The following is a 26,591-nucleotide window of genomic DNA, read 5'->3' on the forward strand; positions in this document are numbered from 1 at the left end:
TTTATGTCATGTACTACTTGCGTGCATGAAATGAAATGAAATATCGTTTCCCCCAGCCCACAGCAGTGCAACACAAAGACAAAAACACACATCGAAAAACTATAAGAACTACAAGAACACATATATATCCAAACTAACACATTTATCAAAACTAAAATAAATCACTGTACAGGAGAACGAATGCCAGCCAGGATGACCATAGGAACTGCCGGTCTGCATGGGCTAGCAGTTAGCTTAGCCTGCCCCGCTTCCGCGTCCCGTCAGACCGCCCTCGGTGTTTCCTCTTCGGGCACAGCTCTCCCAGCCATCAAACGAAGACAAAACTGAGACGCAGATGGGGACAAAGACACCGCATGGACGCACCGCCATCTTCCCACACCGGCACTGGGCGAGGCCGCTACAAACGTGACTTCGCGCCGCCATCTTCCCACACCGGAAGCGGAAGTGATAATGAGAGTTGGGAAGCGGGTTCCCAGAATCTTTTTTTTTAATTCAAACGATAAATTTACAACAATAAGGCAAACATTACAACTGAAACCTTTCCAACCTCTAGAAAACAATGAGCAGACACCACAAGAGACGTGAAACATGTGACTGTTGCTGTCTGACATGATTTTCAGTGAGGGCCTCGTCTTACTTGGGTATGATCCCTGTGTGGGACTGATCAAAACCAAACTATTAACGCTGTAGAAGGAAGTATTTAACCTGTTGTAGAGGAGCTCAAGCAGGAGTCGTGACAACTTTCTCTTTCGGCTACACAACGTGCACCATTTATTCCTTCCACCATTACAACAACCAAAAAACCCGCGCAGCGGAAGTGCGTCACTGTAAACTCGAACCGAGGAAACAGCAGCTGTAAACTAACGTTCCTACTAGCTCAATAAGGGGAATTATGTAGCCCCATAACCACTACACTTTAATACATATAGCCTCTGACAGCTTTGCTGATAGAAATGTAATCACAAATAGCCTACTTATTGTATCTTAATTTTATTTTTGAATATTACAGTATCACAGGAATTACCGTGTTCATTTGAAAAGGATGACGATTGATAATGGTTTACAGAGAAATTGAATCTATGGCTTTGATGCCGGTTTCCCAGTTTTCTCTCCCATCCATGCTGGGCTTTTTACTGACCATATGGTGTCGATGGTGCAGCGTCTGCATTGTTCCTCTAAGATATAAGCAGGCTGTTCTATAAAAGTAAAACACAATAATCCACAATAGGTTTCTGACGGACAGCCAACCCCGGGATATTCTTCCTTTGTCCTCAGACGTTGTCATGGTAAATAAAACGCTGCAGCTGTCTCAGTCGCTTGCCAACACAATGCAGTGCAGGAAGTTGGGCTATTAAGAAGACAATGTCACGCAATGCTGAACACAGTATCATGTAACAGAGCATCAGAATTTCAATGTGACAGTCCACGGGTTTCCAGTCCCACTTCAGGCGATCAGGGCATCTTTACAGTTTTTGTAGTAAACAGGTATTATGGAGGGCACCGAACCAAATATAACGGCAGGGGTTGTAGCTACTCTGCACGTCTCTCTCTCTCTCCAGTGGGGGAAAGTTGAAGAATTCCAGTTAATGTGTGAGGGGGGCAAATAAAGGTGATTCTTTTAAAAACTTGGATCAATAAGTGTTGTGCAGACTGACTTTTAACATTTTAACAAAAGACTCTAGGAGGTGTCTTTGAATAAATAGACTTAACCAACCTGATTTCCTTTCAGGTCCAGTTTCAGGAAATGATCGTTTTCAATGAGGAACTTTTTCTTTGTTTTGAAGTTGCCTGACAACACGGTGAACAAAGGCATCTCGAGTCTCTTGTCTTAGAAGCAATTAAATCATACAGACATAGACAGAACAACTGAAGATTGGTTTTCTAAACATAAACTAGCATGCATGTCTTGTGCGAAACAATTAACCCATTGCTAGTTTTCTGTTTACGAGCAGCCTAATGTTAACCTGGAATAACATGTCTGTAATGGGTGTTGCCGAGCTTTTGTTGCATAGTTTTAGTATATTTACAAATATGGGGCTGTGGTTGCGTTTCCACTAATAGCACTACTACTTTGTTTCATCTCTTTATCATAAATCAACAACTATAACCCATCTAGCAGGTTACTCTACTAAAGAGGTTCTCAATCAGGTCTCAGGTACCACCAGTTGTTTTCCAGTCTGCCAGGTTGTTAGTTACATTCACCAGTTTCTTTTAGAGCTGCTGCTGCACTTGTAAATAATACTTCAGCAGCTGCCAAATGGAAAACAATAGATATACTCACTAAATTTACTTCAGTGTACAATGTGGATTGAGGACATTTAGGATTAATTCTTTACTTTTAAGAAAACACTGCAGCCTAATCAATGGGCCGAGGCTATGGCGCAACACCAGGGGCTTCCCCTCAACCACGTGGTTTTCACACCCACCGACCACGTGGTAAACATTGCGTCATGTGACGAAATCCGGAAAAGCAGGGGAAGAGTGTGGTGTATTGGATCGAGCACACAAAGAGGGGAAAACAACTTACATGTCTATGGAAAACAAGACGTGGATTTTGTTATCGGGTGAAAGAAAATATTATATAAAGATCGTAAAGAGTCACGGTTCAAGTATCAGTGTTGAAAGATACGACTGAATTCTGAACCTCAGAGGGAAAATATTAAACTCGAATTTAAGAGATATTATGCAGAGTTCCGGAGATCAGTATTTTTCCTTTTTGTTTTTAAGAAACTTCAAAGAACAATTGTAGCCGATAAAATTTCATTTTATTTTATCTCATTTTATTTTATCTTTTAAGAGTTTTGAAAGAAGAAAAAAACGATTCCGCCTCCACACCACTTGGTGGCAGTAATGTGTAATTTCGTTGTTAGTCGACCGTCATTAAAACAAGAAGTAGAATGAACGCTTTGAACGTGATCTGACGCTTTCCAATCACGGAAACGTCAAAACGTCAAAAAATATTAAGGTTTAAGTTCATTAAAACTGTATAGAATTTATTGAAATTTGGCGCACAATTATGAATGAAGACGGTATAAAGCGATTACAGTTTGCAACAAGAGAAAAGCTGAGAAGATTTAATTGTATGCGGGGTAAGTTTGGTATATTAAGTCAGCCAGACTAATAACAAGTACTGCTTATGTCAGTACTGGCTCTTATGTTTAATATCATGGCTGCAGTCTATGTATAACGTATTACAGGTGTGCTATAAACTGGTCGGGTTTTTTTTGCGTCAAGGCAAAGAGTTGCAGCCTGGAGGCTTCTGGGATGTGGTTGTTGTGACTGCTGTAGATGAGAGCCAAAAGGATGCATACGAGACACAGATCGCAGAGAAAATTGATAGAAAAGAGCTGCCTCTGGGAATTCATTATAATGTCTTCTCAGATCCACCTGGAGCTAAAATAGGTGGGTACCACAACCCGATCAAACCCACCACCACAGTCTTCCTTTACTCCAAAATGTTAATTGAAATTGTAATTATGTTCTTTTCTTTAAGGGAATGGAGGTTCAACTCTTTATGCATTGCAATGTCTGGATGACATCTATGGAAAGACGCTGGGCAGATTCAAAGTTATTCTTATCCATGCAGGTTTGAGATTCTACTAGTTAAACACATTTCAGTGAATAATAATTTCCCCGGGGCTGGCAGAAACTTTTTTGAGCCACACTAAACTAAATACAGCAAAAATAATATGATTGTGTGAAGTCATTTGATCAGTTTACAGGAGTGTGGGTCTCATGCCTCTTTAAGTTTACCGAATAATAATAATAATCATTATTTATCTACTTTTGTATATTTTTGGTTGTATTGTTTCAGATAATTTCTCCAAGCAAAGCTACAAAGTGCTGTAAAATTAGAAAAAACAAACCACTCTAAAAAAAGGGAACGTGTAACCTGTGCTGCTCTCTATGAACACCCATTTGTAGATTGAGATTTAGATTCAGATTCAGCAAACTTTATTAATCTCAAGGGAGGTTGTTTCTAGTGCCTACTTGGCAAAAATCAGAAGTTGGTTGAACTTTCAGCAAGTAACAGCAAGGCATCTACATCATTATGGAAGCAAAACACATTCGGTGAAAGTTTATAAAAATAGTTTTTGGTTGAGCTCTAAAATAATCTAAAGAGCTTGGTAAATGTGATACCAAACTTCAACGGGTCTGTTTTAAGCTCCTTATCATAAATATAAATGTCAATATTTTTGTGCATCACGGAAGACCTGGAAATGTATAGACTAATTTTCCAGTCATGGTAACTTAAACGCCTGGGAAATAATAGAATTGATCAAATGTCCAGGCAACATTATTGAGGTCATTGAAAATTGTACAGTTAGGTTATAAAATCGTTTTTTTTTTAACTTGCCATCGAGATGGCTTATTTTTAGTGTCATTTTTAGCTGAGATTTCACATCTTGTGTGAAGTTTGGGCAGTATTTTCACTGACCAGCTACAGTCCTTTTAGAGACTGGTGAGACTTCCTCTGACAGTTAATACTGAATGATATGACCTTCTGTCAACAACGCTTGTCATGGAAAGTCATGGAAATTGTCCTTGAAAAGTCCTGGAAAATTATCTCCTAAAAAAAGTGGGAATCCTGAAATATCCTTGTATTTATTCAAATGACGCTCCAGTGTGATTGTTGGTGTTTTCACATTGCCTTCTCATTTATCCAGGAGGGTTCAGCCAGCGTTTACCCAACGCGAGTGCCCTGGGGAAGATCTTCACCGCCCTTCCCATCGGTGAACCTCTCTATCAGATGCTAGAGCTCAAACTGGCAATGTATGTGGATTTCCCATCTCAAATGAAGCCTGGCATACTGGTGACCTGTGCAGATGACATAGAAATTTACAGTATTGCAGAGGACGAGAGTGTCAGGTTTGACAAGCCTGGCTTTACTGCCCTTGCCCATCCTTCCCTGCTCTCCGTTGGAACTACCCACGGGGTATTTGTGTTGGAGCAGCATGAAAAGACCGAGCCTTCAGAAATGGAATACATTTCCTGCCTTCACTTCCTGCATAAGCCAAGCATCAGCAAGATGCGAGACAGTGGTGCTGTCTGTCAGATGCGCGGGGTTGGCAGCTCTTTGACCAACACTGAATTTGTCTACACAGACAGTACATATTACTTGGACTATGACACTGCAATAGCTCTTTGTGGTTTATTGAAAGAGGTTGGGCCTTTGGAGTGTGAAATTGACGCCTACGGGGATTTCCTCCAAGCACTGGGGCCCAAAGCCACCATAGCATACACCTGTGACACTGCTAACGTCACCCAACAGCAGAGCAGCCTGGTGGAGATACGTAAGAAGATATTTCATCGTCTCAGAGGAACGCCCTTAAATGTTCTTGTCCTCAACAACTCCAAGTTTTATCACGTCGGAACCACCGATGAGTACCTCTATCACCTTACCAAGGACACCACTCTGAGGACTGAACTGGGTCTCCTCTCCTCTGCCTTTAGTGATTGTCCTGACGAGGCCTCCGATGGTTCCATAGTCTCCTGTGTTATGTACAGCATCCTGGATCCCAGTTGTGCTGTGGCCCCTGGGTCAGTGGTTGAGTACTGCCGACTGGAGGCCGGCGTGACCGTAGGCAAGCGGTCTATCCTTAGTGGCTGCTGGGTCAATGTGGGTCACTCTGTGCCCGAAGGAGTCTTCATGCATTCGCTCTGCGTGAACATCCAGGCTCAAACAGCCTTCGTGACCATCGTTTTCGGTGTGGTCGACAACCTGAAGCGGGGTGTGGAAGGCCCCGCTTATATAGAAGGCCTGGAGCTCTTTGGGGTCAGCCTGGAGGAGTGTCTGACCCATTGGGGTCTGGGTAACGAGATGCTGAGGTTCTCGGGTGGCATGTCCATTTGTAGTTTGTGGAACGCCTGTCTGTTTCCTGTGTGCTCTGACCGACAGCGCTCGTTCTCCATGTCTTTGGATATGGTGCAGGCCGTCCTGAATGGCTCAACGCTCGCGCTACCCAAGGACACAAAGCTGATGTCCATGCACGAGGCTCTACAGTGTAAGAATCTAGAGGAGATGTTGAAGTTTCGGAGGGGACTGCACAGTGACCTCACACAGAGGAGGAGGTCAAGCAGTTAACAGCCACCATGTTCCATGGAGATCGTGTTTGGATCGTCATGTTGGAAACTGCATTAAATGCAACATGTACGTAGGTTGCTTTTTGTTTTTGCCAATGAGTTTAATATCTAATCTAGGTAAAAAAAACCTCAGTTACTTTTGTACACTGCATTTTAGATTTTGCTTTCTGGTTCATTGCTTTCTTTTAAATGTGTAACGTTTTTGAAATCCATAATTATTCAGGTTTGTTAGGCCTGATTTTGCTTAGGCTCCTTTATTTTGTCATTTTATTCTTACAATGAAATGTGTTCTCTGCATTCAACCCATCCTGTTGTGTAGGAGCAGTGGGCAGCTGCAGCGCCCAGGGACCAACTCCAGTTCTTCTTTCCATTGCCTTGCTCAGAGACAAAGGCAGGAGTATTAACGCTAACATGCATGTCTTTTTGATGGTGGGAGCAAACCGGAGCACCCGGAGGAAACCCACGCAGACACGGGGAGAACATGCAAACTCCACACAGAAAGGACCTGGAACGGCCTGGGGTTGGAACCCAGGACCTTCTTGCTGTGAGGCAACAGTGCTAACCACTGGGCCACCGTGCCACCACAGCAACTTTCTTTTTGATAAAGAAAAAGAGGATGAACCCTGGAAGCTGCAGTTTCACCACATAAGAATTGTCCTGTCAGCAGACCAGAGAAACCAGTTTGGTCCGCTTTGCATTCCTGCCCTCCAGAAGGACCAGATTCTGTTTAAATGTGCAATATCTTTTACGTGGAGTGCCCTGCCAGAGACGGGCAGGCAGAGCAGTGACATCACACTTTGGGAATGTGGGCCGATGCAAAGCGAACTGCCTTACTCGAATCTATTATTACTTGAGTTTACCATGGTGTTATCATTGATATTATTATCAATAATAACTCGGTCTACATGGCCAGTCTACATTTAGCCTACTCTGACATTTAATGGCGGCCATTGTCCAAGTGCGGCACAGTGGTGTTGTGTTCAGTGTGTCGTATGGAGCCTGCTGCCTCTGTCAGAAACACACCCCATTGTTCTGGCAGGCTATGGATGGTTTAAGGCAAAGATCACCTGCTGTTTCATAAAGGTCCGAGGCTCTACTTGAACACACACACACGCGCACGCACACGCACACATACACATACACACAAAAGCATGCTTGTATTCAAAGGGAGATCAGTTGTCATAGTTGTGTGGCATTCTACTCAAAGATGATTATTTTTAGCCCTGAGCCATGATCCCGCTTTATCTGGCCCTATGCAGTTCGTGTGTGTGTGTGTGTGTGTGTGTGTGTGTGTGTGTGTGTGTGTGTGTGTGTGTGTGCGCACGTGTTGAGTGTGTGACAGAGAGATAGAGAGAATTGTATTACTGCCTCGCTGTAGCTAACACAACTATACAATACATACAAAACAGAAAATCAGCATTTCAATGGGAAATTACAAGTCCCGGCCGACTCAGACGTGCACAGGTAATGTGTTGGGATGTTTGTGATCGGGCTGAGGGGTTTGTCTTCAGAGTTATCTATAGGGCTAAAGCCACAGAGGATTCATCTTGCTTTTTGTTGACAGCTTGTGTTCCCCATGCTCATGATTTATAAAAAAAAAATGCATTGTCTTTTAACACCGTGACTGAAGTTGTCAGATGGAAATGCAGAAATGCAATGCACTGCTGTCTGGATTTAATAGATTTGCTTGGGAAAACATTTTCTGTTCAGAGTCAGTTTTCTTTTCTTTTTTCAAATGGAAAGCTACAAATGTCGACTGAATAGTGGCGGGTGAACAGTGATGGAAATGTTGTGCCTAAACTTTGTGATGTGTCGGTGAAGACGAGTGGAAGAAGAAGGTGAGCGAGTCCTATTCTGTGATCATCGACAAGCTGGAGGACGACCTGCGTGTCAAAGAGGAGGCGCTGCCGGATCTCAAACATGCTTTCTGGTGAGAAGCGCCACCGACAAGCCAGCATCTGTCCGACAAACCAACATCTGTCCTGATAAGACTAGCTCAGCTATGGTGTTATGACCCACAGCTCATGTTGTTGTTTAAGAAAAATGAAAATCAGAGAAACTGCATTATCCCTTCTGTGTTTTCTACTGAGTTTAAATTTGTCAGGATGTTGTGAATCGTTGTAACTGGTTGAATTTCTTTCTTTTTTTTCCTGTTTTTTTGTCGTCGTTTAGCTCCGATGAGGCTTTTCAGAAGGTGAACGTGAGCTACCGTACTGAGGGCGGGCTGTCCCTTCTTCATCTCTGCTGCATATGTGGAGGTATGCAAAGCCACCGACCTGCTATTAATAACTCATCACCAAAACATCACGGCGGGAGAGAGGAGGGCATTAGAGGGGGTCGACTTCACCGTCCTCTATTGTAGACGTTTACCTGCAGCTCCAAATACACACAGCCACGAAAAGTAAACGTGAAAAAGTTGAGAAACGTCATTTACGGTGGTACTTTGCTCTAATTGGCACCAGTTTTCTTTTCCCCAATTGTATCTGGCCAATTACCCCACTCTTCTGAGCTGTCCCGGTCACTACTCCACCCCCTCTGCCGATCCGGGGGGGGGGGCTGCAGATTACCACATGCCTCCACCGATACACGTGGAATCGCCAGCCGCTTCTTTTCACCTGACAGTGAGGAGTTTCACCAGGGGGACATGGCACGTGGGAGGAGCACGCTATCCCCCCCGAACAGGTGCCCCGACCAACCAGAAGAGGCACTAGTGCAGCGATCAGGACACATACCCACATCCAGCTTCCCACCCACAGACACGGCTGTCACCAGTTTTCTAGTGAAGGCTGGAGAACCTGCTGTCAGGGGAACACACAAGGAAGCCATATTGGGCATAATACAACATGTACAAAAATGACAGTTTCCAAAAGTCAATAAGGATTTTTTTGGAGAGACGTGCAAGGGAACCCATTACTAAAGAGTGTTATTGTAATGGTGCAAATCGTTTTCCTGTCTTCTCCAGCGGTTTTACCGTAGCTGAACATCTGTGTTGACGTTCAGCCAGATGAGCCCAGACTGAAACACAGTTTTCGGTTCAGATCTTACCAAGACTAAAATCTGATGCTAAAAGCCATGAGTAACACAGCAAAGCAAAATAGCTTGGTTTGCTTCTGTTTTTGCCACACAGAAGCCTGTATTTCATTAGTGGTGGAAAAATTCAGATTTTATCTGTTATTTTGTCCATTGACCCCGAACGCGGCACGGTGGCCCAGTGGCTAGGGCTGTCGCCTCACAGCGAGAAGGTCCTGGGTTCGAACCCCAGGTCGTCCTCTGTGTGGAGTTTGCATGTTCTGCCCGTGTCTGCGGTGGGTTTTCCCCGGGTGCTCCGGTTTCCTCCCACCATCAAAAAGACATGCATGTTAGGGTTAATACTCCTTCCTGTCTGTGCCCCTGAGCAAGGCAATGGAAAGAAGAACTCCCCGGCCGCTGCATGAAGGCAGCTGCCCACTACTCCTAGCTAGCTACACAGCTAGGATGGGTTAAATGCAAAGCACGAATTTCCCCACCGCGATTAATAAAAGTGGTGGGAAAAAAAACAAAACCAGTGGTTTAAGTTTGTACTGTTCAGCAGAGGTAATGGGTTGGATCGTAAAGACTGGTGCTCGGACTCTGTAGCGGCAGTGAATCAGTGATGTCTGAGCATCTCTGCTGTGATCGGTGACGATGAGGCTTTCAAGACGATTTCGAACAGCGTGCTCTCCCTCTCTTCACAGTTCAGTTTCTCTTATCGTGACGTATTGACGTGGAGTAAGTTATGTCTCTCACGTGTGATGCTGATCCAGTACCGTACCACCTGTCTCTGTGACCAGGGAACAAGTCTCACATCCGAGCGCTGATACTGAAAGGCCTGCGTCCGTCCAGACTGACCAGGAACGGATTCACCGCCCTTCATCTGGCTGCCTACAAGGTGGAGAGAACGATAAGAATAATAATTCAGTTTTTTATCTCGGCTTCTCTAACGCAAACGCTTACAGAGTGCTTTGCAGTCTGGGCACACAAAACACAAGCTAGGTTACACATCACATGGACCGTGTGTGTGTGTGTGGGGGGGGGGGTGGGGGGGCACTGACGAGTAGAGTATGAATACTGGTTTAGCAAACGAGTGGTTGGTGTTACTCTAGCAGCCCCGACGTTCATCAAGTTTACCTTATTATTTTGCCCCATGTCTTTCATTTTGTCTGATGTAAATCTTTGTGTTACTGCTGAGGTTTCACTCCTGCCAAAGACCTCTTCTAACTGTTACCACATGGTGGAGTGCCAGTTTCACACAAAGCCAGTAGAGCAGTTAAAATGCTCACAGTATTTGTTTGAAAGACAGAGTACTAACATTACTATGGCGTGAATATGGTGAGAAGTGTAATAGCGCCTGTGAAGACCCGCAGCAGTTTAAACATGGCAAGTGTGGGGCAGAAGGCTGAGCGAGTCGTACTTTGCAATGTTGTATTGCTGTCCAGCCCTGTTCTCTGGAGGTATGGCCTTTTTATTTTTACTCATTTCAACTTTAGTGTTTCCAATCGGTAACCGAAAAGAAGAGTGAACCAATAAAAGGGAAATAAGAGGGAAATAAAAAGAGAAAAGGGCACACTCGGGTATATTTGTTTATCTATGGGAGAGAGGGGTAGCACGGTGGCGCAGTGGTTAGCACGGTCGCCTCACAGCAAGAAGGTCCAGGGTTCGAGCCCCGTGGTAGTCCAACCTTGGGGGTTGTCCCGGGTTGTCCTCTGTGTGGAGTTTGCATGTTCTCCCCGTGTTTGCGTGGGTTTCCTCCGGGGGCTCCGGTTTCCTCCCAAAGACATGCAGGTCAGGTGAATCGGCCATACTAAATTGTACCTAGGTATGAATGTGTGTGTGTGTGTGTGTGTGTGTGGGGTGGGGCTCTGTGATGGCCAGACGGCCTGTCCAGGGTGTCTCCTCGCCTGCCGCCCAATGACTGCTGGGATAGGCTCCGGCATCCCCGCGACCCTGAGAGCAGGATAAGCGGTTTGGGTAATGGATGGATGGATGGATGGATGGATGGATGGGAGAGTGGTTGCATGGCCTGCAAGCAGAGGAGTGGACTTGAGTCATATGACTTGGACTCGAGTCACATGACTCAGACTTGAGTGAGACTCAAATCACAAATTGGATGACTTTAGACTTGGCAAAATTGAAAGAGACGCACACAAATGACTCGTGACATTACTTGGACTTGGGCCTTTTGGCTTGAAAGACTTGAGACCTTCTCAAAAGCCCAAAGATGAGATGCTTTTAAAAAGCGTGAAGCCAGTCAACTCTTCATTTCCACAATTACAGATCCACTTTGAATCTATCGGTAATAAGTAAAAATTTTAAAAAGCATCCATGACTTGCATAGATTTAGTAAGTGGCTGGTGCTCAAATTTTGAAATTGCGTTAAATTTGATGGAGAGCGCAAAATGACTTGATTAGGACTTGGGACTTGTGCGCCAACACTCGAGACTTACTTGTGACTTGAAAAACAATGACTTGGTCCCACCTCTGCTTACAAGTATGGCCTTTCGTTTTGGTTTGATTTTGTTTCCATGGTCCAGGACAACGCTGAGCTGGTCACCGCACTTCTACATGGAGGGTCGGACGTGCAGCAGCTGGGCTTCGGCGCTCTCACCGCCCTGCACATCGCCACCATGGCCGGACACCACGAGGTGGGGAGGACCTCTTTCAACGCAAACTCACTAATATGTTCCTACAACAATGCATCTTACACTCAGTTACACACGCACATTGTTGTAGAAGCATACCTGCCCACTTTTATATGGAATATAGTGGAGTGATCTCAGCACTGCACTCCAGTTATTCCTCTCACCATTGTATGGAGAAATAATTGGAATTGTATTTATTAACGAATCATATGTGCATCAGTTGTAATGCTTTTCCATGACGTTTTATTTTTGTTGTTTCTTTTAAATTATTTTCTTGTTTTCTCACATTTCACAAAGGTGGTTGTCTTATGAGCCCGGTGGGTTTTTCAGCTACCTGTCCATGTCTGATGACTTTATTTTGGGCTTGTCTTGTCTACCGTCAGTTTATGTACCTGCACAAATACACTAGGCTAAGTGAACACGTGATGCGGATGGTTTTGAAAAAAAATTAAAAATGTTTTGTTATTTTTTTCACACAAAGTTGAGGATCTGGCTTTTGGGGGTTATGTTTATTCAGATAAATATATAAATATATATATAAATATATATATATAAATATATATATATATATATAAATATATATATATATAATTCAGATATATATTATTCAGCTGTCATACTTGTACCGAGTTTGGACTCGGTCTCCGGTCCTCATTTTCAAGCTCTCGGACTTCACAGCATAATGACTCGGACTCAGACAATTTGGAATTGTGATAATTTTTCAAGACAGGTCGGGTAGAAGACTTTAATTTGCTATTATTGATAATGAAATGAACGTCAAACTTCCCCTGAGGACATCAATAAAATTCAATTTAATCTAATGTATTTTTTATTATTGCTGTTAATTCATGTGTCTGAAATATTGGAAAATTGGAATCTGAAACATTCCTTCATTGGTCAAGAAAAAAAAAGCCTAAATGAATATTGCAGTGTAGTGAAATTGTGACTTTAGTCTGTAGTAGTAGTCTGTAGTAGTCTGTAGTAGTCTGTAGTAGTATAGTAGTCTGTTGTAGTTCAGTAGTAGTCTGTACAGACAACTGTAGTAGTCTACCATGGTATACACTACAGTTACAGTCATTGTTTTAATAGGGTTTACACTGATCTGGGGTCAGTCTTTACACAAGTTTTGGCCCGATTGGTCTTGATATGGGCTCGTCACCTCAAAGTCCGAAATCCAAAGTCTTCCTTAAAGACGTTGTCTGGTCGCGGGTGGTCTTGAGTACAAGGCTATGAATATTCCTTTGTGTTTGTGTTTGTGTGTGTGTGTGTGTGTGTGTGTGTGTGTGTGTGTGTGTGTGTGTGTGTGTTTTGCGTCCCTCCTCTAGGCAGTGGATATACTGCTGCAGCACGGCGCTTACGTCAACATCAAGGATGCCGTGTTCTTCTCACCGTTGCATATCGCTGCATACTACGGCCACGGACAGGTCATCACCTGCATTCATCACCTTCACTGTGTCCATCCATCCATCCCTCCATCATCCAAACTGCTTATCCCGCTGCTCTTAACCAATCACAGGAGGCCTTTGATACAGATTTCAACTTTGGTCACGAAATGCTAAATTTACATCACCTGTCCTAGAGCTGGAAGGAACGACTACATCCTTTATATGTCTGCCAATCATCTAGTACCCCCATCTGATCTTGAACTCCTCCCCCCCTCTCTCTCAGGTGGCGAAGCTGTTGCTAAAGTTTGGGGCGGATGTGAATGTGAGCGGGGAGGTAGGGGACCGGCCGCTACACCTGGCTGCTGCCAAAGGCTTCCTGGGCATAATCAAACTGCTGATGGCGGAGGGAAGCAAGGCAGACGGTGAGCCGATGAGACTGGTTTGTGTTCGAAACCCTGGATTAACGTTTTCTTTCGCTGACAAATAACAGTTTAGCTTAAAAAAAGGCACATACTCTTTACTTGATTAGTATGTGTGTAGCCATGTACCCCATGGTTTTTGAAAGCTGGCTTTTGCATTTGGCCTGTCCTTTGGAATGGTGTGACCTGGGAACAGCGAGATGCATTGGTAATATATGCCGTCATTGATCGACTGTCCAAGGGAATTGCAATGATGAAGCGTTTAGCTGCAGTCAATACCTGAATCGACAGTGTGTAGGCGGAGATGGTTGCAGTGGGGCTCATTATTTAAAAGTAACAGGATCTGATTTTTTTTCTCTCTTGTTTCCCCCCACTCTGTTCTGTAGTGAATGCCCAGGACAATGAGGACCACGTACCGCTGCATTTCTGTGCACGCTTTGGTCACCACGAGATAGTGCGGTTCCTAATGCGAAGCAACTTTGACGTTCACCCTCACTCTGTCAACATCTATGGAGACACACCACTACACTTGTAAATATTTCCCTTCTGGCTGGGTCTGATCCCAGCCCTTCTGCTTGAATTTTGCATGCTTACCCTATGTTTGCACGAGTTCCCTCCGGTTTCCATCCACAGTCCCAAATCATTCAAACTGTAGTCTCTGAATTGCCCATAGTTAAGAATGGAGTGCATGGGGTGTCCAGGTAGTGGAGTGGTCTATTCCGTTGCCTACCAACATGGGGATCGCTGGTTCGAATCCCCGTGTTACCTCTGGCTGAGTCGGGCATCCCTACAGACACAATTGGCCATGTCTGCAGGTGGGAAGCCGGATGTGGGTATGTGTCTGGTCAGTCGGGGTGTCTGCTCGGGGGACAGGGGGAACTGGGGGTACTAGCTTGATCCTCCCACGTGCTACGTCCCCCCAGGTGAAACTCCTCACTGTCAGGTGAAAAGAAGCAGCTGGTGACTCCACATGTATCGGACGAGGCATGTGGTAGTCTGCAGCCCTCCCTGGCTCGGCAGAGGGGGTGGAGCAGCGACCGGGACAGCTCAGAGGAGTGGGGTAATTGGCTGGATACAACTGGGGAGAAAAAGGGGAAAAAATTCCAAAAAAGGAAAAAGAAGGGCGTGCATGTTTGGGCCTTTTGATGGACTGGCGACCTGTCCAGGATGTCTATTTGCCTTTTGGAATGAATGATTACCCCTTAGACATTAATGAATTACCCCTTAGACATCAATGAACGCTTACTGCTTAGATTTTAAAGGCTGATATCACTCTGACAGAGCCTGTATACTAAACTCTTTTGCATCAGGGCCTGCTACAATGGCAAGTTCGAGGTTGTGAAGGAGATTATCCAGCTTTCTGGCACAGACAGTGTGTCGAAGGAGAACATATTCAGTGAAACGGCATTTCACAGGTATTTTCTTTCACTTCCCTCACGTTTTTTTTCCCACTTCCCTCACACGCACACACACACACACACAAGCACTTTACACTTTTATTGGCCTGATCCTGTGTGGAAACTGGTTTCCAGCAGGTTTTATCAATAGGCATAATTTTTTGCACCAGGATGGGTGGGTGGATGGATGGATTGATCGACTGATCGACTGATCGATGAATTGGCTAATAGATCATGTCTGAATCTTTATTATCCGCAATTCTGAAGTAGTTTGAGCGACTGTCTGTTTCTCAGTGCGTGCACCTTCGGTAAAAACCTGGAGATGGTTAAGTTCTTGTTGAACCAGAATTCCATGAGCATCAACCATCAAGGCAGAGACGGACACACAGGTGCCCCCTTCCTTTCAAATCCCCGACCCGCATGACTCATCCATTCCCTTGTAAAAATAGGTCAGCGTTGCATCGGTTTTGATATTTTTAGCTGTGAACCAGTAGCGAAGCTGAGTTTTTGCTCTTTCATCCCTGCTCAGCTTTGCACAGTGCCTGTTTCCACGGCCACATACGTGTGGTGCAGTTCCTGCTGGACAGCGGGGCAGATATGAACCTGGTCGCCTGCGATCCCAGCAGGTCGAGTGGAGAGAAGGACGAGCAGACCTGCCTGATGTGGGCCTATGAGAAAGGTCTGTTCATATGGTGCAAACTGAACTGGGCAGGTGCAGGACAGACAAGTACACGGAAACCGAAAAACGGAGCGCACACATTGTGTTAAAAACCCATAACTGATGCATCAACATTTTGATCCACCAAAGCCCTTCATCAGGATGAGAGAGAAGGAGGTACATCTAAGCAAAAATAAAATCAAAATCAAAACCACAGGTGGGCAGGTCAGCTGATCATAGCATGAGATACCGAGGTGTAAAAAGAAAAAGCAATGCATTACAATCCAGTGTGGAACCATCATTCTCACAAATAAGTGCAAAATGTCAACAATTTCCCAAAATACAAAATTATGGGCAGAAAACCTAGACACAACTCAGGAAAACCAATACAATCAAAGTAGAAAATAACAACGGCGGAGAGTAAACACAAGGAAATGAAATACTACGGGATGATGTAACCGATGAATGTAGGGAGGGGAGACCCTTATCGTGTGATGTCTAGGATCGAGAGACAGAGGGAAAACATGAACTAAACATCTGTAGATATCATTCTGTATTCTGTAGGATGGATAGGCTGCAAAATTTTTGGAAAAAAAAGTACTTGTGTTTTGTATCTCAGGTCATGACGCCATCGTCACCTTGTTAAAGCACTACAAACGTCCTGACGACTCTCCCTGCAACGAGTACTCCCAACCAGGAGGGGGTAAGTCACCCCAAAGCACTCATCATTTTATGGAAGTTTTTATTGGACTTTAATAGTTGTAACCCACAGAAGACAATCCACAAATGTGTACCATGATCCACAAATATTTCACTATCCATAAACATGTATTTTCTTATGTGTTGTGCAAAGTCATATCCACAAAAACACAGAACGATTTGCAAATACACATAACTTAATCTGTTAACACATATTTTGATTTCACATAAAAATGTTACAAGTTTTACAAATTTAAATAGTTTCACCACAACAAATACATATAAAATGATATATGTATATGCATTTGTGGATCCAGTTGTACATGTGAAATGGGTTTTGTATATTTGTGGATCGTGTCCTGCCATTTTGCGCCATGTGACATTTGTGACTTCCCTCCTATTTGTTTGTGGATTTTTTTGCTTGTGTGTGGGCTTCCTCCGGGTGTTCCAGTTTCCTCCCACAGTCCAAAGACATGTAGGTCAGGTGAATCGGCCATACTAAACCGCCCCTAGGTGTGAATGTGTGTGCTGGCCCTGTGATGGACTGGCGGCCTGTCCAGTGTGTCTCCGCCCCTGCCGCCCAGTGAGTGCTGGGATAGGCTCCAGCATCCCCGCAACCCTACGTAGGATAAACGGTTTGGATAATGGATGGATTTTTATGGATTTTTGTCCAATTCGTTCCGCCGCAGATATGTAGAAACAAGACCAGGTCAAAACCTAGGCTGGACCACGAGTGATCAGTGTTCAAAATTGTGGCCGGTTTGTTACAGGGATAGTCAGTGGTAGTGTCTGTAATGTGAATTCCTGGACATTAAATGTTCATCTGTAATTCTCTATAGTGTTCCCAGTAATATTTTTTTGTTAAAAATGTACTGAAGTAGCATATCACATGACATGGTTAAGTTAAGTTCAAGTAAAAAAAAAAAGTTATAAATGCAGTTACAAGAACAATACTTTCCACTCATATCTTGGGATGTTTGATTTGAAAGAGAACTAAATTTATTTAATTGTAAGCATACCTATTCTACTTATCTGTTAACTCCCCTGCTTTCATCTGTTTCTATCTATGGATGTTGTTTTTCAAGACTCACTCTGTATTGACAGGTGAATTCACAAAGAATAGACTGCGGCCGCTGATAGCACCATGAATTTTGCGTATCACTTGCAAACGCCAACTGCCCCGTCTCAAGGTGCGATTCACAAAAGATATTGTGTGAATAATATTACAGCGCAAACATGCCCGTAAAGTTGTGCAGCTGAGTGCAATCTGCCCTTGTTTTGCGTCTGGTTGCAATTACCCATGTGGCAAAGTATAAATGGTGGCTTTGCGCCAAGATCAAGTAAAGCAAGAATTGTTTGACCTGGCAACCTGTATCTGTGAATGATTTTGGTCTTTGTTAAATCAGAAAGTAATATTCTCCTTTGAAATATCTGCTCACAAGCACCTCCTGGCATGATGACGTCTTTGCCTGGCTACAGTCACTGCCGTCATGATCACCGGAAGTCTGGGTGTCAGTCACCACCAAGATGCCAGTGATTTTCACTCTAGCTGCGTGTGGCGGTTCGTGCTGGTGTTTGTGAATTGAACTTTTTATGCAGTGATGCTCATTTGCATAGAAAGGGGCCAATTTTGTGCTAAATGTATGCATATAACCTAATTTAAATATGTGCAAATAGCACCGGAGCACCGAGACGCTATTTGCTTGGCAGCGAAGTTGCGGGTGCATTTCACCCTCTGCGGGTGCTTTGAGAATAACAGTTTCTTGTTGTCGTATTTGTGCAGGTTTTTGTAATCCTTTTGTGAATTCGCCTGTGATTTTGTCAGAGTGATTGTTATTTTGGGTGCTTTAACTGTGTGTTCTCCCTCATGCCTCTCAGCCATGGATGTATTAGTAGTAGTATTAGATCTACGATAGTACATCCATGCTCTCAGCACTCAGCTGATAAAGTGTATCATTTTAGCGACGGTGTTGGTCACCTGATCCAGTGGCCCAGTCATGTCAAACATGATCACTCAGTCAGTCAGCGACTATTGAGAGTGTAGGGCTAGCCCGCTGGTCCGGTCCAAGCCAAAAAAAATGCACGAATGTGAGGTGCAGTTACTAGCTACACCAACAGGGGATGACATTCTCTCACATGAGCTGACAGAACTACAGTCTATAGTTGAACTACAGTTTATATGGAACTAGTTTTTTTTTTCTCCATCCATCCATTATTCGAACCGCTTAGCCTGCTCTCAGGGTCACAGGGATGCTGAAGCCTACCCCAGCAGTCATTGGGCGGCAGGCAGGGAGCCACCAGTCCATCACACAGGGCCGACACACACACACATTCATACCTAGGTACAATTTAGCATGGCTAAGTCACCTGACCTACATGTCTTTGGACTGTGGGGGAAACCAGAGCACCCGGAGGAAACCCACGCAGACACGGGGAGAACATCCAAACTCCACCCAGAGGACAACCCGGGGCAACCCCCCAAGATTGGACTACTCCCGGGGCTCGAACCCAGGATCTTCTTGCTGTGAGGTGACCGCGCTAACCACTGCGCCACCATGCTACTTTTTATTTTTTTATAAATAAAATAAAATAGTTTTTTATTTTCTGGATTTTTTCCCCATTTTCTCCCCAATTGTACTTGACCAATCACCCTGCTCTCCGAGCCATCCTAGTTGCTGCTCCACCCCCTCTGCCGAGTCGGGGAGGGCTGCAGACTACCACATGCCTCCTCCATACATGTGGAGTCGCCAGCCGCTTCTTTTCACCTGACAGTGAGGAGTTTCGCCAGGGGGATGTAGCGCATGGGAGGATCATACTAGTCCCTCTGAACAGGTGCCCCGATTGACCAGAGGAGGGGCGAGTACCGCGACCAGGACACACAACCACATCCGGCTTCCCACCCGCAGACACAGCCAATGGTGTCTGTAGGGACGCCCGACCAAACCGGAGGTAGCACAGGGATTCGAACCAGCAATCCCTGTGTTGGTAGGCAACAGAATAGACCACTACGCTACCTGGAACTACAGTTTAGTTAGTTGTCTTCATCCAAAATTCACACGTTATCTTGCCGGTGTTGTGGCAAAATCTTCGACCTTTGCAAATTGTGACGTGCACGTGCACGCTTTCTGTATGTTCAGGATCACGTCATTTTGAATGAAACTGAGATTTGCGGAATGAAAACAAACAATTGTGACCACCAGAGCCACCAAAAGTGAAGAAATAAAGGATTTCTTCAGTTTTTTCTTTATGTAGCAGTGTGAGACTTCTCCTCAGTAAAAATAGTTTATGAATAACATTTATTGTTATTATTATCATTGTTACTATTATTATTATTATTATTGTTGTTGTTGTCTCTCTTTCAGATGGGTCCTACGTTTCTGTACCTTCTCCCCTGGGGAAAATCAAAAGCATGACTAAAGGTAATGAAGTGGAGCAAAGTGTAAGTCCTTTTTTGTCCACGTCACATCACTGTCAGCTGACATTCACTCCGTTGGCAGCAGATGTAGCCTGGCTGCTGTTGCTTCAACTCCTCCATGTTGTGCTTCTGAGTGACGGTGGGGGGTAGGGTGAGGTGGGGTGGGGTGGGCTATCGCTGCTTCTCCATTTGTGTCGGTCACATGTAACATTTTAGAGACTGCCTGAAAACTAATGATTTCGACAGAGTTTGGGCAAATTATGTGCTGTGTGTGTGTGTGTGTGTGTGTGTGTGTGTGTGTGTGTGTGTGTGTGTGTGTGTGTGTGTGTGTGTGTGTGTGTGTGTGTGTGTGTGTGTGTGTGTGTGTGTGTGTGTGTGTGTGTGTGTGTGTGTGTGTGCCATGAAAGGCTGGAAGTTATCATTTTAAAGTAATTGTGGCAGAAAGAGGCTGTTATAAGCTGCTAACTGACAGCTTTGAACAGGGTCCCATACCTCGTAGGAGTTTTGAGAAACTTGGCTTGTATGCTGCATCCACTGCATTTTAAAGAAATCCAGACTTTTCTATCTGACATGTCGGAAATTTTAACCAACAGACCAAAAAGGGCACTAAATAACACGTAGGAACTACCTGTTTATTGTATGCCTCATGCTGTTTGTTCCTTAGATATTTTATTATAATATACTAATCCCTCAAAGCTTTTTTCCTCTCTGTTTGAGGTACAGAGTCAGCCGGGTAGATACTTCAACGAAAGGGAATCAAACTCACGCTTACTGACCATTAAACCATCCTGAAAATACATTACAGTTGTCTTTGGTTTGGTGTCCATAATCCAGATTCATCTTTCCCTGTCTTTTCAGAGAAAGTCGACGTTCTTCTGCTCAGGGCAAGCCTGCCGTCCCACTTCCACCTACAGCTGTCTGAGCTGGAGTTCAATGAGATCATCGGATCAGGTAACTGCATCGATCCGTCTTCTGTGTTCATCTTTCATGGAGCGCATTCCTCAACATCGACTCTGCTTCACACTCAGGCTCCTTCGGAAAGGTCTACCGAGGGAAATGTCGCAACAAAATCGTCGCCATAAAACGGTAATCATAGGCCCCTTTTCCACTGCATGGTACCAGCTCAGCTCGACTCTATTCGACTCTGCTCACTTTACTTTTCTGGATTTGGTCCCTCATGACAAAGCCCCGCCGCTCGCTTGTGGACGTGTTGACTAGATTTTCCTCCCTTCTCTACCAGTGCACCACACGAGAGTTTTATTTTCAAAAAAATCAACAAGACCAACTTGAAATGGCAGCTTCACACAAACAGTATCAGTGTAACTAAGAGTTCGCTGAAAAAAATAATTTTATACGTGGATAGATTATCAACCACAAGTTTCACAAGTCTCGCTTTGGTATTTCCTGGTTGTAAACAGAACCAACTTTTGCTCAATGGAAAACCAAAAAAAGCGAGTAGAGTCGAGTCGAGCTGGTACCGTGCAGTAGAAAAGAGGATATATAGATACAAAACATTTACATATGTGGTTATCAAGGATGTGGTACATTTTTGCAACCCTCCCTAAGAAAATGAGATGAAGACCAACGAACTCATCTGATGCAAAAACTCCCCTCTCCAGCTATCGAGCCAACACCTATTGCTCCAAGTCGGACGTGGACATGTTCTGCAGGGAGGTCTCCATCCTCTGCCAGCTCGACCACCCCTGCGTCATCCAGTTTGTCGGGGCGTGTCTGGACGACCCCAGCCAGTTTGCCATCGTCACCCAGTACATCTCCGGAGGCTCTCTGTTCTCGCTGTTGCACGAGCAAAAGAGGTGAGGGAATGTCCTCTGCCCCAGTGGTCCTCAATCAGGTCCTCAGGGACCCCCTCAATGCTGCTGATCAGCCTTATTTGTAGACGTTTCCAAAGTATAGTTGGACGATATTGACACAATCAGATATCACAGTGTTGCTTACTGAATACTCAATATCGATAATGTGGCAGTATTTTGGGCATGATTGTTAATGCTTTCATAAGATATTCATATACAAGAAAATATTGAGAAATGAACATTAGTAATGTGGATATTCCAGGTGGTGTGGCGGTCTATTCCGTTGCCTACCAACACGGGGATCGCCAGTTCGAATCCCTGTGTTACCTCCGGCTTGGTTGGGCGTCCCTACAGACAAAATTGGCCGTGTCTGCAGGTGGGAATCCGGATGTGGGTATGTGTCCTGGTCGCTGCACTAGCACCTCCTCTGGTCGATCAGGGTGCCTGTTCAGGGTGGAGGGGGAACTGGGGGGAATAGCGTGATTCTCCCACATGCTATGTCCCCCTGGTGAAACTCCTCACTGTCAGGTAAAAAGAAGCAGCTGGCGACTCCACATGTATCGTAGGAGGCATGTGGTAGTCTGCAGTGGCAGAGGGGGTGGGGCAGCACCCGGGATGGCTCGGAATAATGGGGTAATTGGCCGGATACAATCGGGGAGAAAAGGGAGGGGAGTAATGTGGATATGATGACCAAGCAGGTGGAGACATTCATTGTTAATTTCACTAAAACAGTGGAATAAGTTCAGAAAAGTCTCACTTTACTGTAATGCAGGGTAACACTTTATTTTAGGGGGTTGGAAATTATCTAGTAATTTCCTAGTAAGAAGGTGGTAATTATCATATAATTTCATAGAAATAAGGTTGAAATTACCTTGTAATTTCCTAGTAATAAGGTGGCAGATTTTACAGGTAATTTTACAGCTAATCTAACCCTAACCCAAATTACAAGATAATTTCAACGTTATTTCTAAGAAATTACGTGATAATTACCACCTTATTACTAGGAAATTACTAGGTAATTTCTGACCCCCTAAAATAAAGTTTAACCTAATGCAGTCTTTAAGACCAGGGAATGACAATATTTAAGTTATGTCACCATGTTACCACAACCACAATCCCACGACACAGCTAGTCTCAGATCATCGTGTCCATGTTGTATCCCTATATTGACCCACTATAGCTGTACACCCCATCCTTCTGCCATTTACGTCTTCCCTCTTGGTCATATCAGTCAGTCGTCCAGTTTCAACAATCCATGGCTTCAAATTAACAAGTACAAAATACGGCTTACAAAAATAGCTGAGAGTCGACTGGCTCGTGTACTGTATTTGAAATATTGACTGATGTCTGCGTCATGTGTAGTGTTAAAAACACACCTTTTCAGCAGTAATCCTAAAAAATAGTTTCCTTCAGTTGTGAAGATAAACTATAAAAGTTATGGATAAGTGACGGGAAAGTCGATGAAAACCGCTGATGAAAAAGTGTGTGAACTCTGTGTTTACACAGCATGGTGACGCATGTTTCAGGTCTCGTAATCCTCTCAACACTAATCTGTCCCCTCTCCTCCCGGGCTCATCATTGATCCAGATGGTGTTGTGTGTAACTCTGCACCCAGGTGTTGCAGACGTGATAGACTTGTCCTATTGATCTGTGTAAAGCGTAAATTGGCAGGGACCACTGATTGATCGCGGCGCTAAGTGGTCGCCACTTTAATGATGTGTCAATGGACAGGCTCATCGACCTGCAGTCCAAGCTCATCATTGCCATCGACGTGGCCAAGGGCATGGAGTACCTGCACAACCTCAAGCAGCCCATAATCCACAGGGACCTCAACAGGTGAGCTGTCGTGGTAATAAATGGGCACACATGGGAGTTTGTTTCCCAGCAATGTGAAAAGACTGTAATCAGGCTAACAGTGACGTGTGTTTCCTTTAGTCACAATATTCTGCTGTATGAGGATGGGCACGCGGTGGTTGCTGACTTTGGAGGTAAGGCAACCAAGTTTGACATGCTGTCTTTCTGCTTGGTCATGTAGGGGAACACTAGAGCCATGCTCCTTTCTTGTTGGGGGGCAAAAATGAAATAACTTTACTTTTTGTACTTGCCTGGGTCTTATCTCTTTACCGAGTGCTGTTCCATCATCCATCACCCCATCCATCATCCATTGTGCAAAGGGTGATTTAGTGGCTAACAGTGGCTCAGAAGTAGAGCAGGTCGTCTGGTAACTGGAGGGTTGTCGGTTTGATCCTCGGCTCCTCCTTGCAAAAATGTTGAAGTGTCCTTGAGCAAGACACCTAATCCCTAACTGAACTGGTTGTTACCTTGCATGGTTGATGCCACCATCGGTGTATGAGTGGGTGGGTGGGTGAATGAGAGGCATTCATTGATTGTACAGCACTTGGAGTGGCTGTTGCAGCTAGAAAAGTGCTCTATAAATTCCATTTAACATTTCCATCTGTTGGCAGGGTGGTGTGGCTCTGACCTTTGCCATCCTTGTTGTCGTCTGCTTGTAACAATGGCGGTCAACTAAATTTAGCTGAAACTGAACTGCTGCACTTACTGTAAATCACCCTGAATAAATGGGTCCAATAAGATTTACTTAAATCTAACTTTGTAGCCGTCCGGGTGGCGTAGCGGTCTATTCCATTGCCTACCAATACGGGGATTGCTGGTTCGAATCCCCGTGTTACCTCTGGCTTGGACAGGTGTCCCTACAGACACAATTGGCCGTGTCTGGGTGGGAAGCTGGATGTGGGTATGTGTCCTGGTCGCTGCACTAGTTCCTCGTCTGGTTGGTCGGGGTGTCTGTTCGGGGGGGAGGGGGAACGGGGGGGAATAGTGTGATCCTTCCATTTGCTACGTCCCCCTGGTGAAACTCCTCACTGTCAGGTGAAAAGAAGTGGCTGGTGACTACCACATGTATCGGAGGAGACATGTGGTAATCTGCAGCCTTCCCCGGCTCAGCAGAGGGGGTGGAGCAGCGACCAGGACGGCTTGGAAGAGTGGGGTAATTGGCCGAATACAACTGGGGAGAAAAAGGGGGGGAAAATCCCCCCCCCCAAAAAATGTAACTTTGTCGTCAAATGTACCATTCCTCACCTGCAGAGTCCCGTTTTCTGCAATCTGTGGAAGAGGACAACATGACCAAGCAACCAGGGGTCAGCCATCTTTCATTTATTTTGGATTTGGTTGATTTTTTTTTTTTGATTTTTTAGATTTGATTCATTTGACACATTAAAAACACATATGTAATACTGCCGCTTCATATGAATCAGTGAGCAGGGAGGGCAGCAGATGATGGGTGCTCGGGGCAACACTTGTGCAGAGTGTATACACACATTGATTTGAAGCAAGTGTTGAACTAAAATATCTAAAATTACACACGCCGTATTCTGTTGTGACAGCTCCAACCAAGTCATCAATGACCCTCCACAGAATAAAAACTGCCCTCCTGCAGATTCTGGCCCAGTGCACTGACTCATCAGTTACAGCATTACCCAGAGTCCCTGGCCCCTGAGCTAGAGTTTCATGTGATTTGTGCCTTAGACACAGTGTGATGAGGACCCTGTCATCTGTGTAGGGACACAGTGCTCTACATCAGTAATTGGACTCACTGTGTGTGTGTGTGTGTATGTGTGTGTGTGTGTGTGTGTGTGTGTTGTAGAACCTGCGCTGGATGGCCCCTGAGGTGTTCACTCAGTGCACGCGCTACACCGTCAAGGCGGACATGTTCAGCTACGCCCTCTGCCTGTGGGAGCTGCTCACAGGGGAGATCCCCTTTGCTCATTTAAAACCCGGTAGGTCTTCTCGGTAACCCGTTAAATCACGGGCCATTCATTGCGCAGAACTAACTGACTGACCTATGAGTAAAATCACTTGCATCTGCAGTTGAACTGTGATTTGTGATAATTACTGAGTAAAATGTGAGTAAAATAGGGTTGTTTCTACAGCTCTAGTTTCCTCCCTAGTCAATATAATGTGGTGTTAAATATAATCCACACCAAACACAAGTATATGTTGAATCCTTTGCGTCACAGGGATAAATGGTATCTGTCATCTATTATCATTATAGCTTTATTATTTATTATATATTATATATATTAATATATCTTATCTATTATGAGTATCTATTATCTGCTAAACTTGAATATAAGGTGAATACTGAATGTGGTGCTATCTTTACTTTGGTCATGTTACTCAGCAGGATGTTCAGTATTCACCCTATCTTCAAGTTTAACAGGTAATTACTATTTATCAATGTGACACAAAGGATTCAAAATACTTGTTTAGTACAACGTGATGTGTGAATTTATCCTATACAGAGTTTGACGTAAATTATATTCAACAGCACATCATAACAAGGAAGCAAATTAGATATAGAAAAGACCCTATTCTACTCATATAGTACTCAGTAATTACCACTCATCATAGATCAGTTACGTTCAATTAACTCCCATTATTACTTGGTCATTTCTGCATAATGAATGAGGACGGTCATTTAAAGCGTTACCGTTTTCGTCGTATCCATCATAGTATGTGATGTCCAGGTGGATGGTGAGATCATTCCTCAGCCCAGGTTTGATTCCTGACTCTATTGCCATATTTACCTTTAAAGGAGAGAATAGTCTTCACAGCGTCACACAGTATCTTTCCAGGAAACACAGTGTTTTTTTTTAAAAAATGTTTACTATGTTTACTCTGAACATTTTTCAAATAGACACTAAAGGTCATTTTTGTTCCCTGTCTTTCCAGCGGCTGCAGCAGCAGACATGGCTTACCATCACATCCGACCCCCTGTTGGCTACTCCATCCCCAAACCCATCTCCGCTCTTCTGATGAGGGGCTGGAACGCCTGCCCAGGGGTAAGTCAATGTACATGGCAATCATAAACTCAAGTCTGCGACTTCTCTCCCTTAATGTAGTTATTTTATCCACTTAGATGACGGAGTCAGGCTCCATAATACTACCAGTCATCTTTACCATGGGTGGAGACACTCTCCAGTCTCTGTATACCACTGTTGAAATGTTTTGACCGGGTAGGACGAACACTGGTGCAGCGGTAAACA

General features: G+C 44.4%; 2 protein-coding genes across 3 annotated transcripts; both read left to right on the plus strand.

Annotated features, from left to right (window-relative positions):
- Positions 1-3,016: 3,016 nt before the first annotated feature.
- fpgt (fucose-1-phosphate guanylyltransferase) lies at positions 3,017-7,851 on the plus strand. Of its 2 annotated transcripts, none has more exons than XM_056276232.1 (5): positions 3,017-3,089; positions 3,235-3,402; positions 3,494-3,586; positions 4,668-6,151; positions 6,404-7,851. In XM_056276232.1, exons 1-4 carry the CDS (start codon positions 3,017-3,019, stop codon positions 6,083-6,085), a joined length of 1,752 nt encoding a protein of 583 aa, XP_056132207.1. In that variant the 3' UTR covers positions 6,086-6,151; positions 6,404-7,851. The 2 variants fall into 2 exon arrangements, with proteins under 2 accessions (XP_056132207.1, XP_056132208.1); XM_056276233.1 differs by having other exon boundaries at positions 6,410-7,851.
- Positions 7,509-26,382, plus strand: tnni3k (TNNI3 interacting kinase). The gene is made up of 20 exons (XM_056276906.1): positions 7,509-7,548; positions 7,906-8,014; positions 8,257-8,342; positions 9,894-9,991; positions 11,634-11,744; positions 13,067-13,165; positions 13,410-13,548; positions 13,932-14,076; positions 14,856-14,960; positions 15,237-15,331; positions 15,472-15,621; positions 16,220-16,303; positions 19,662-19,718; positions 20,573-20,665; positions 20,743-20,800; positions 21,334-21,528; positions 23,257-23,361; positions 23,461-23,513; positions 25,190-25,322; positions 26,278-26,382. The coding sequence occupies exons 1-19, from the start codon at positions 7,509-7,511 to the stop codon at positions 25,210-25,212; spliced, it is 1,845 nt and encodes a 614-aa protein (XP_056132881.1). The 3' UTR covers positions 25,213-25,322; positions 26,278-26,382.
- The last annotated feature ends 209 nt before the right edge of the window (positions 26,383-26,591 follow it).

Source organism: Lampris incognitus, chromosome 3, assembly GCF_029633865.1.
Source record: "Lampris incognitus isolate fLamInc1 chromosome 3, fLamInc1.hap2, whole genome shotgun sequence".
Classification (NCBI taxonomy): domain Eukaryota; kingdom Metazoa; phylum Chordata; class Actinopteri; order Lampriformes; family Lampridae; genus Lampris; species Lampris incognitus.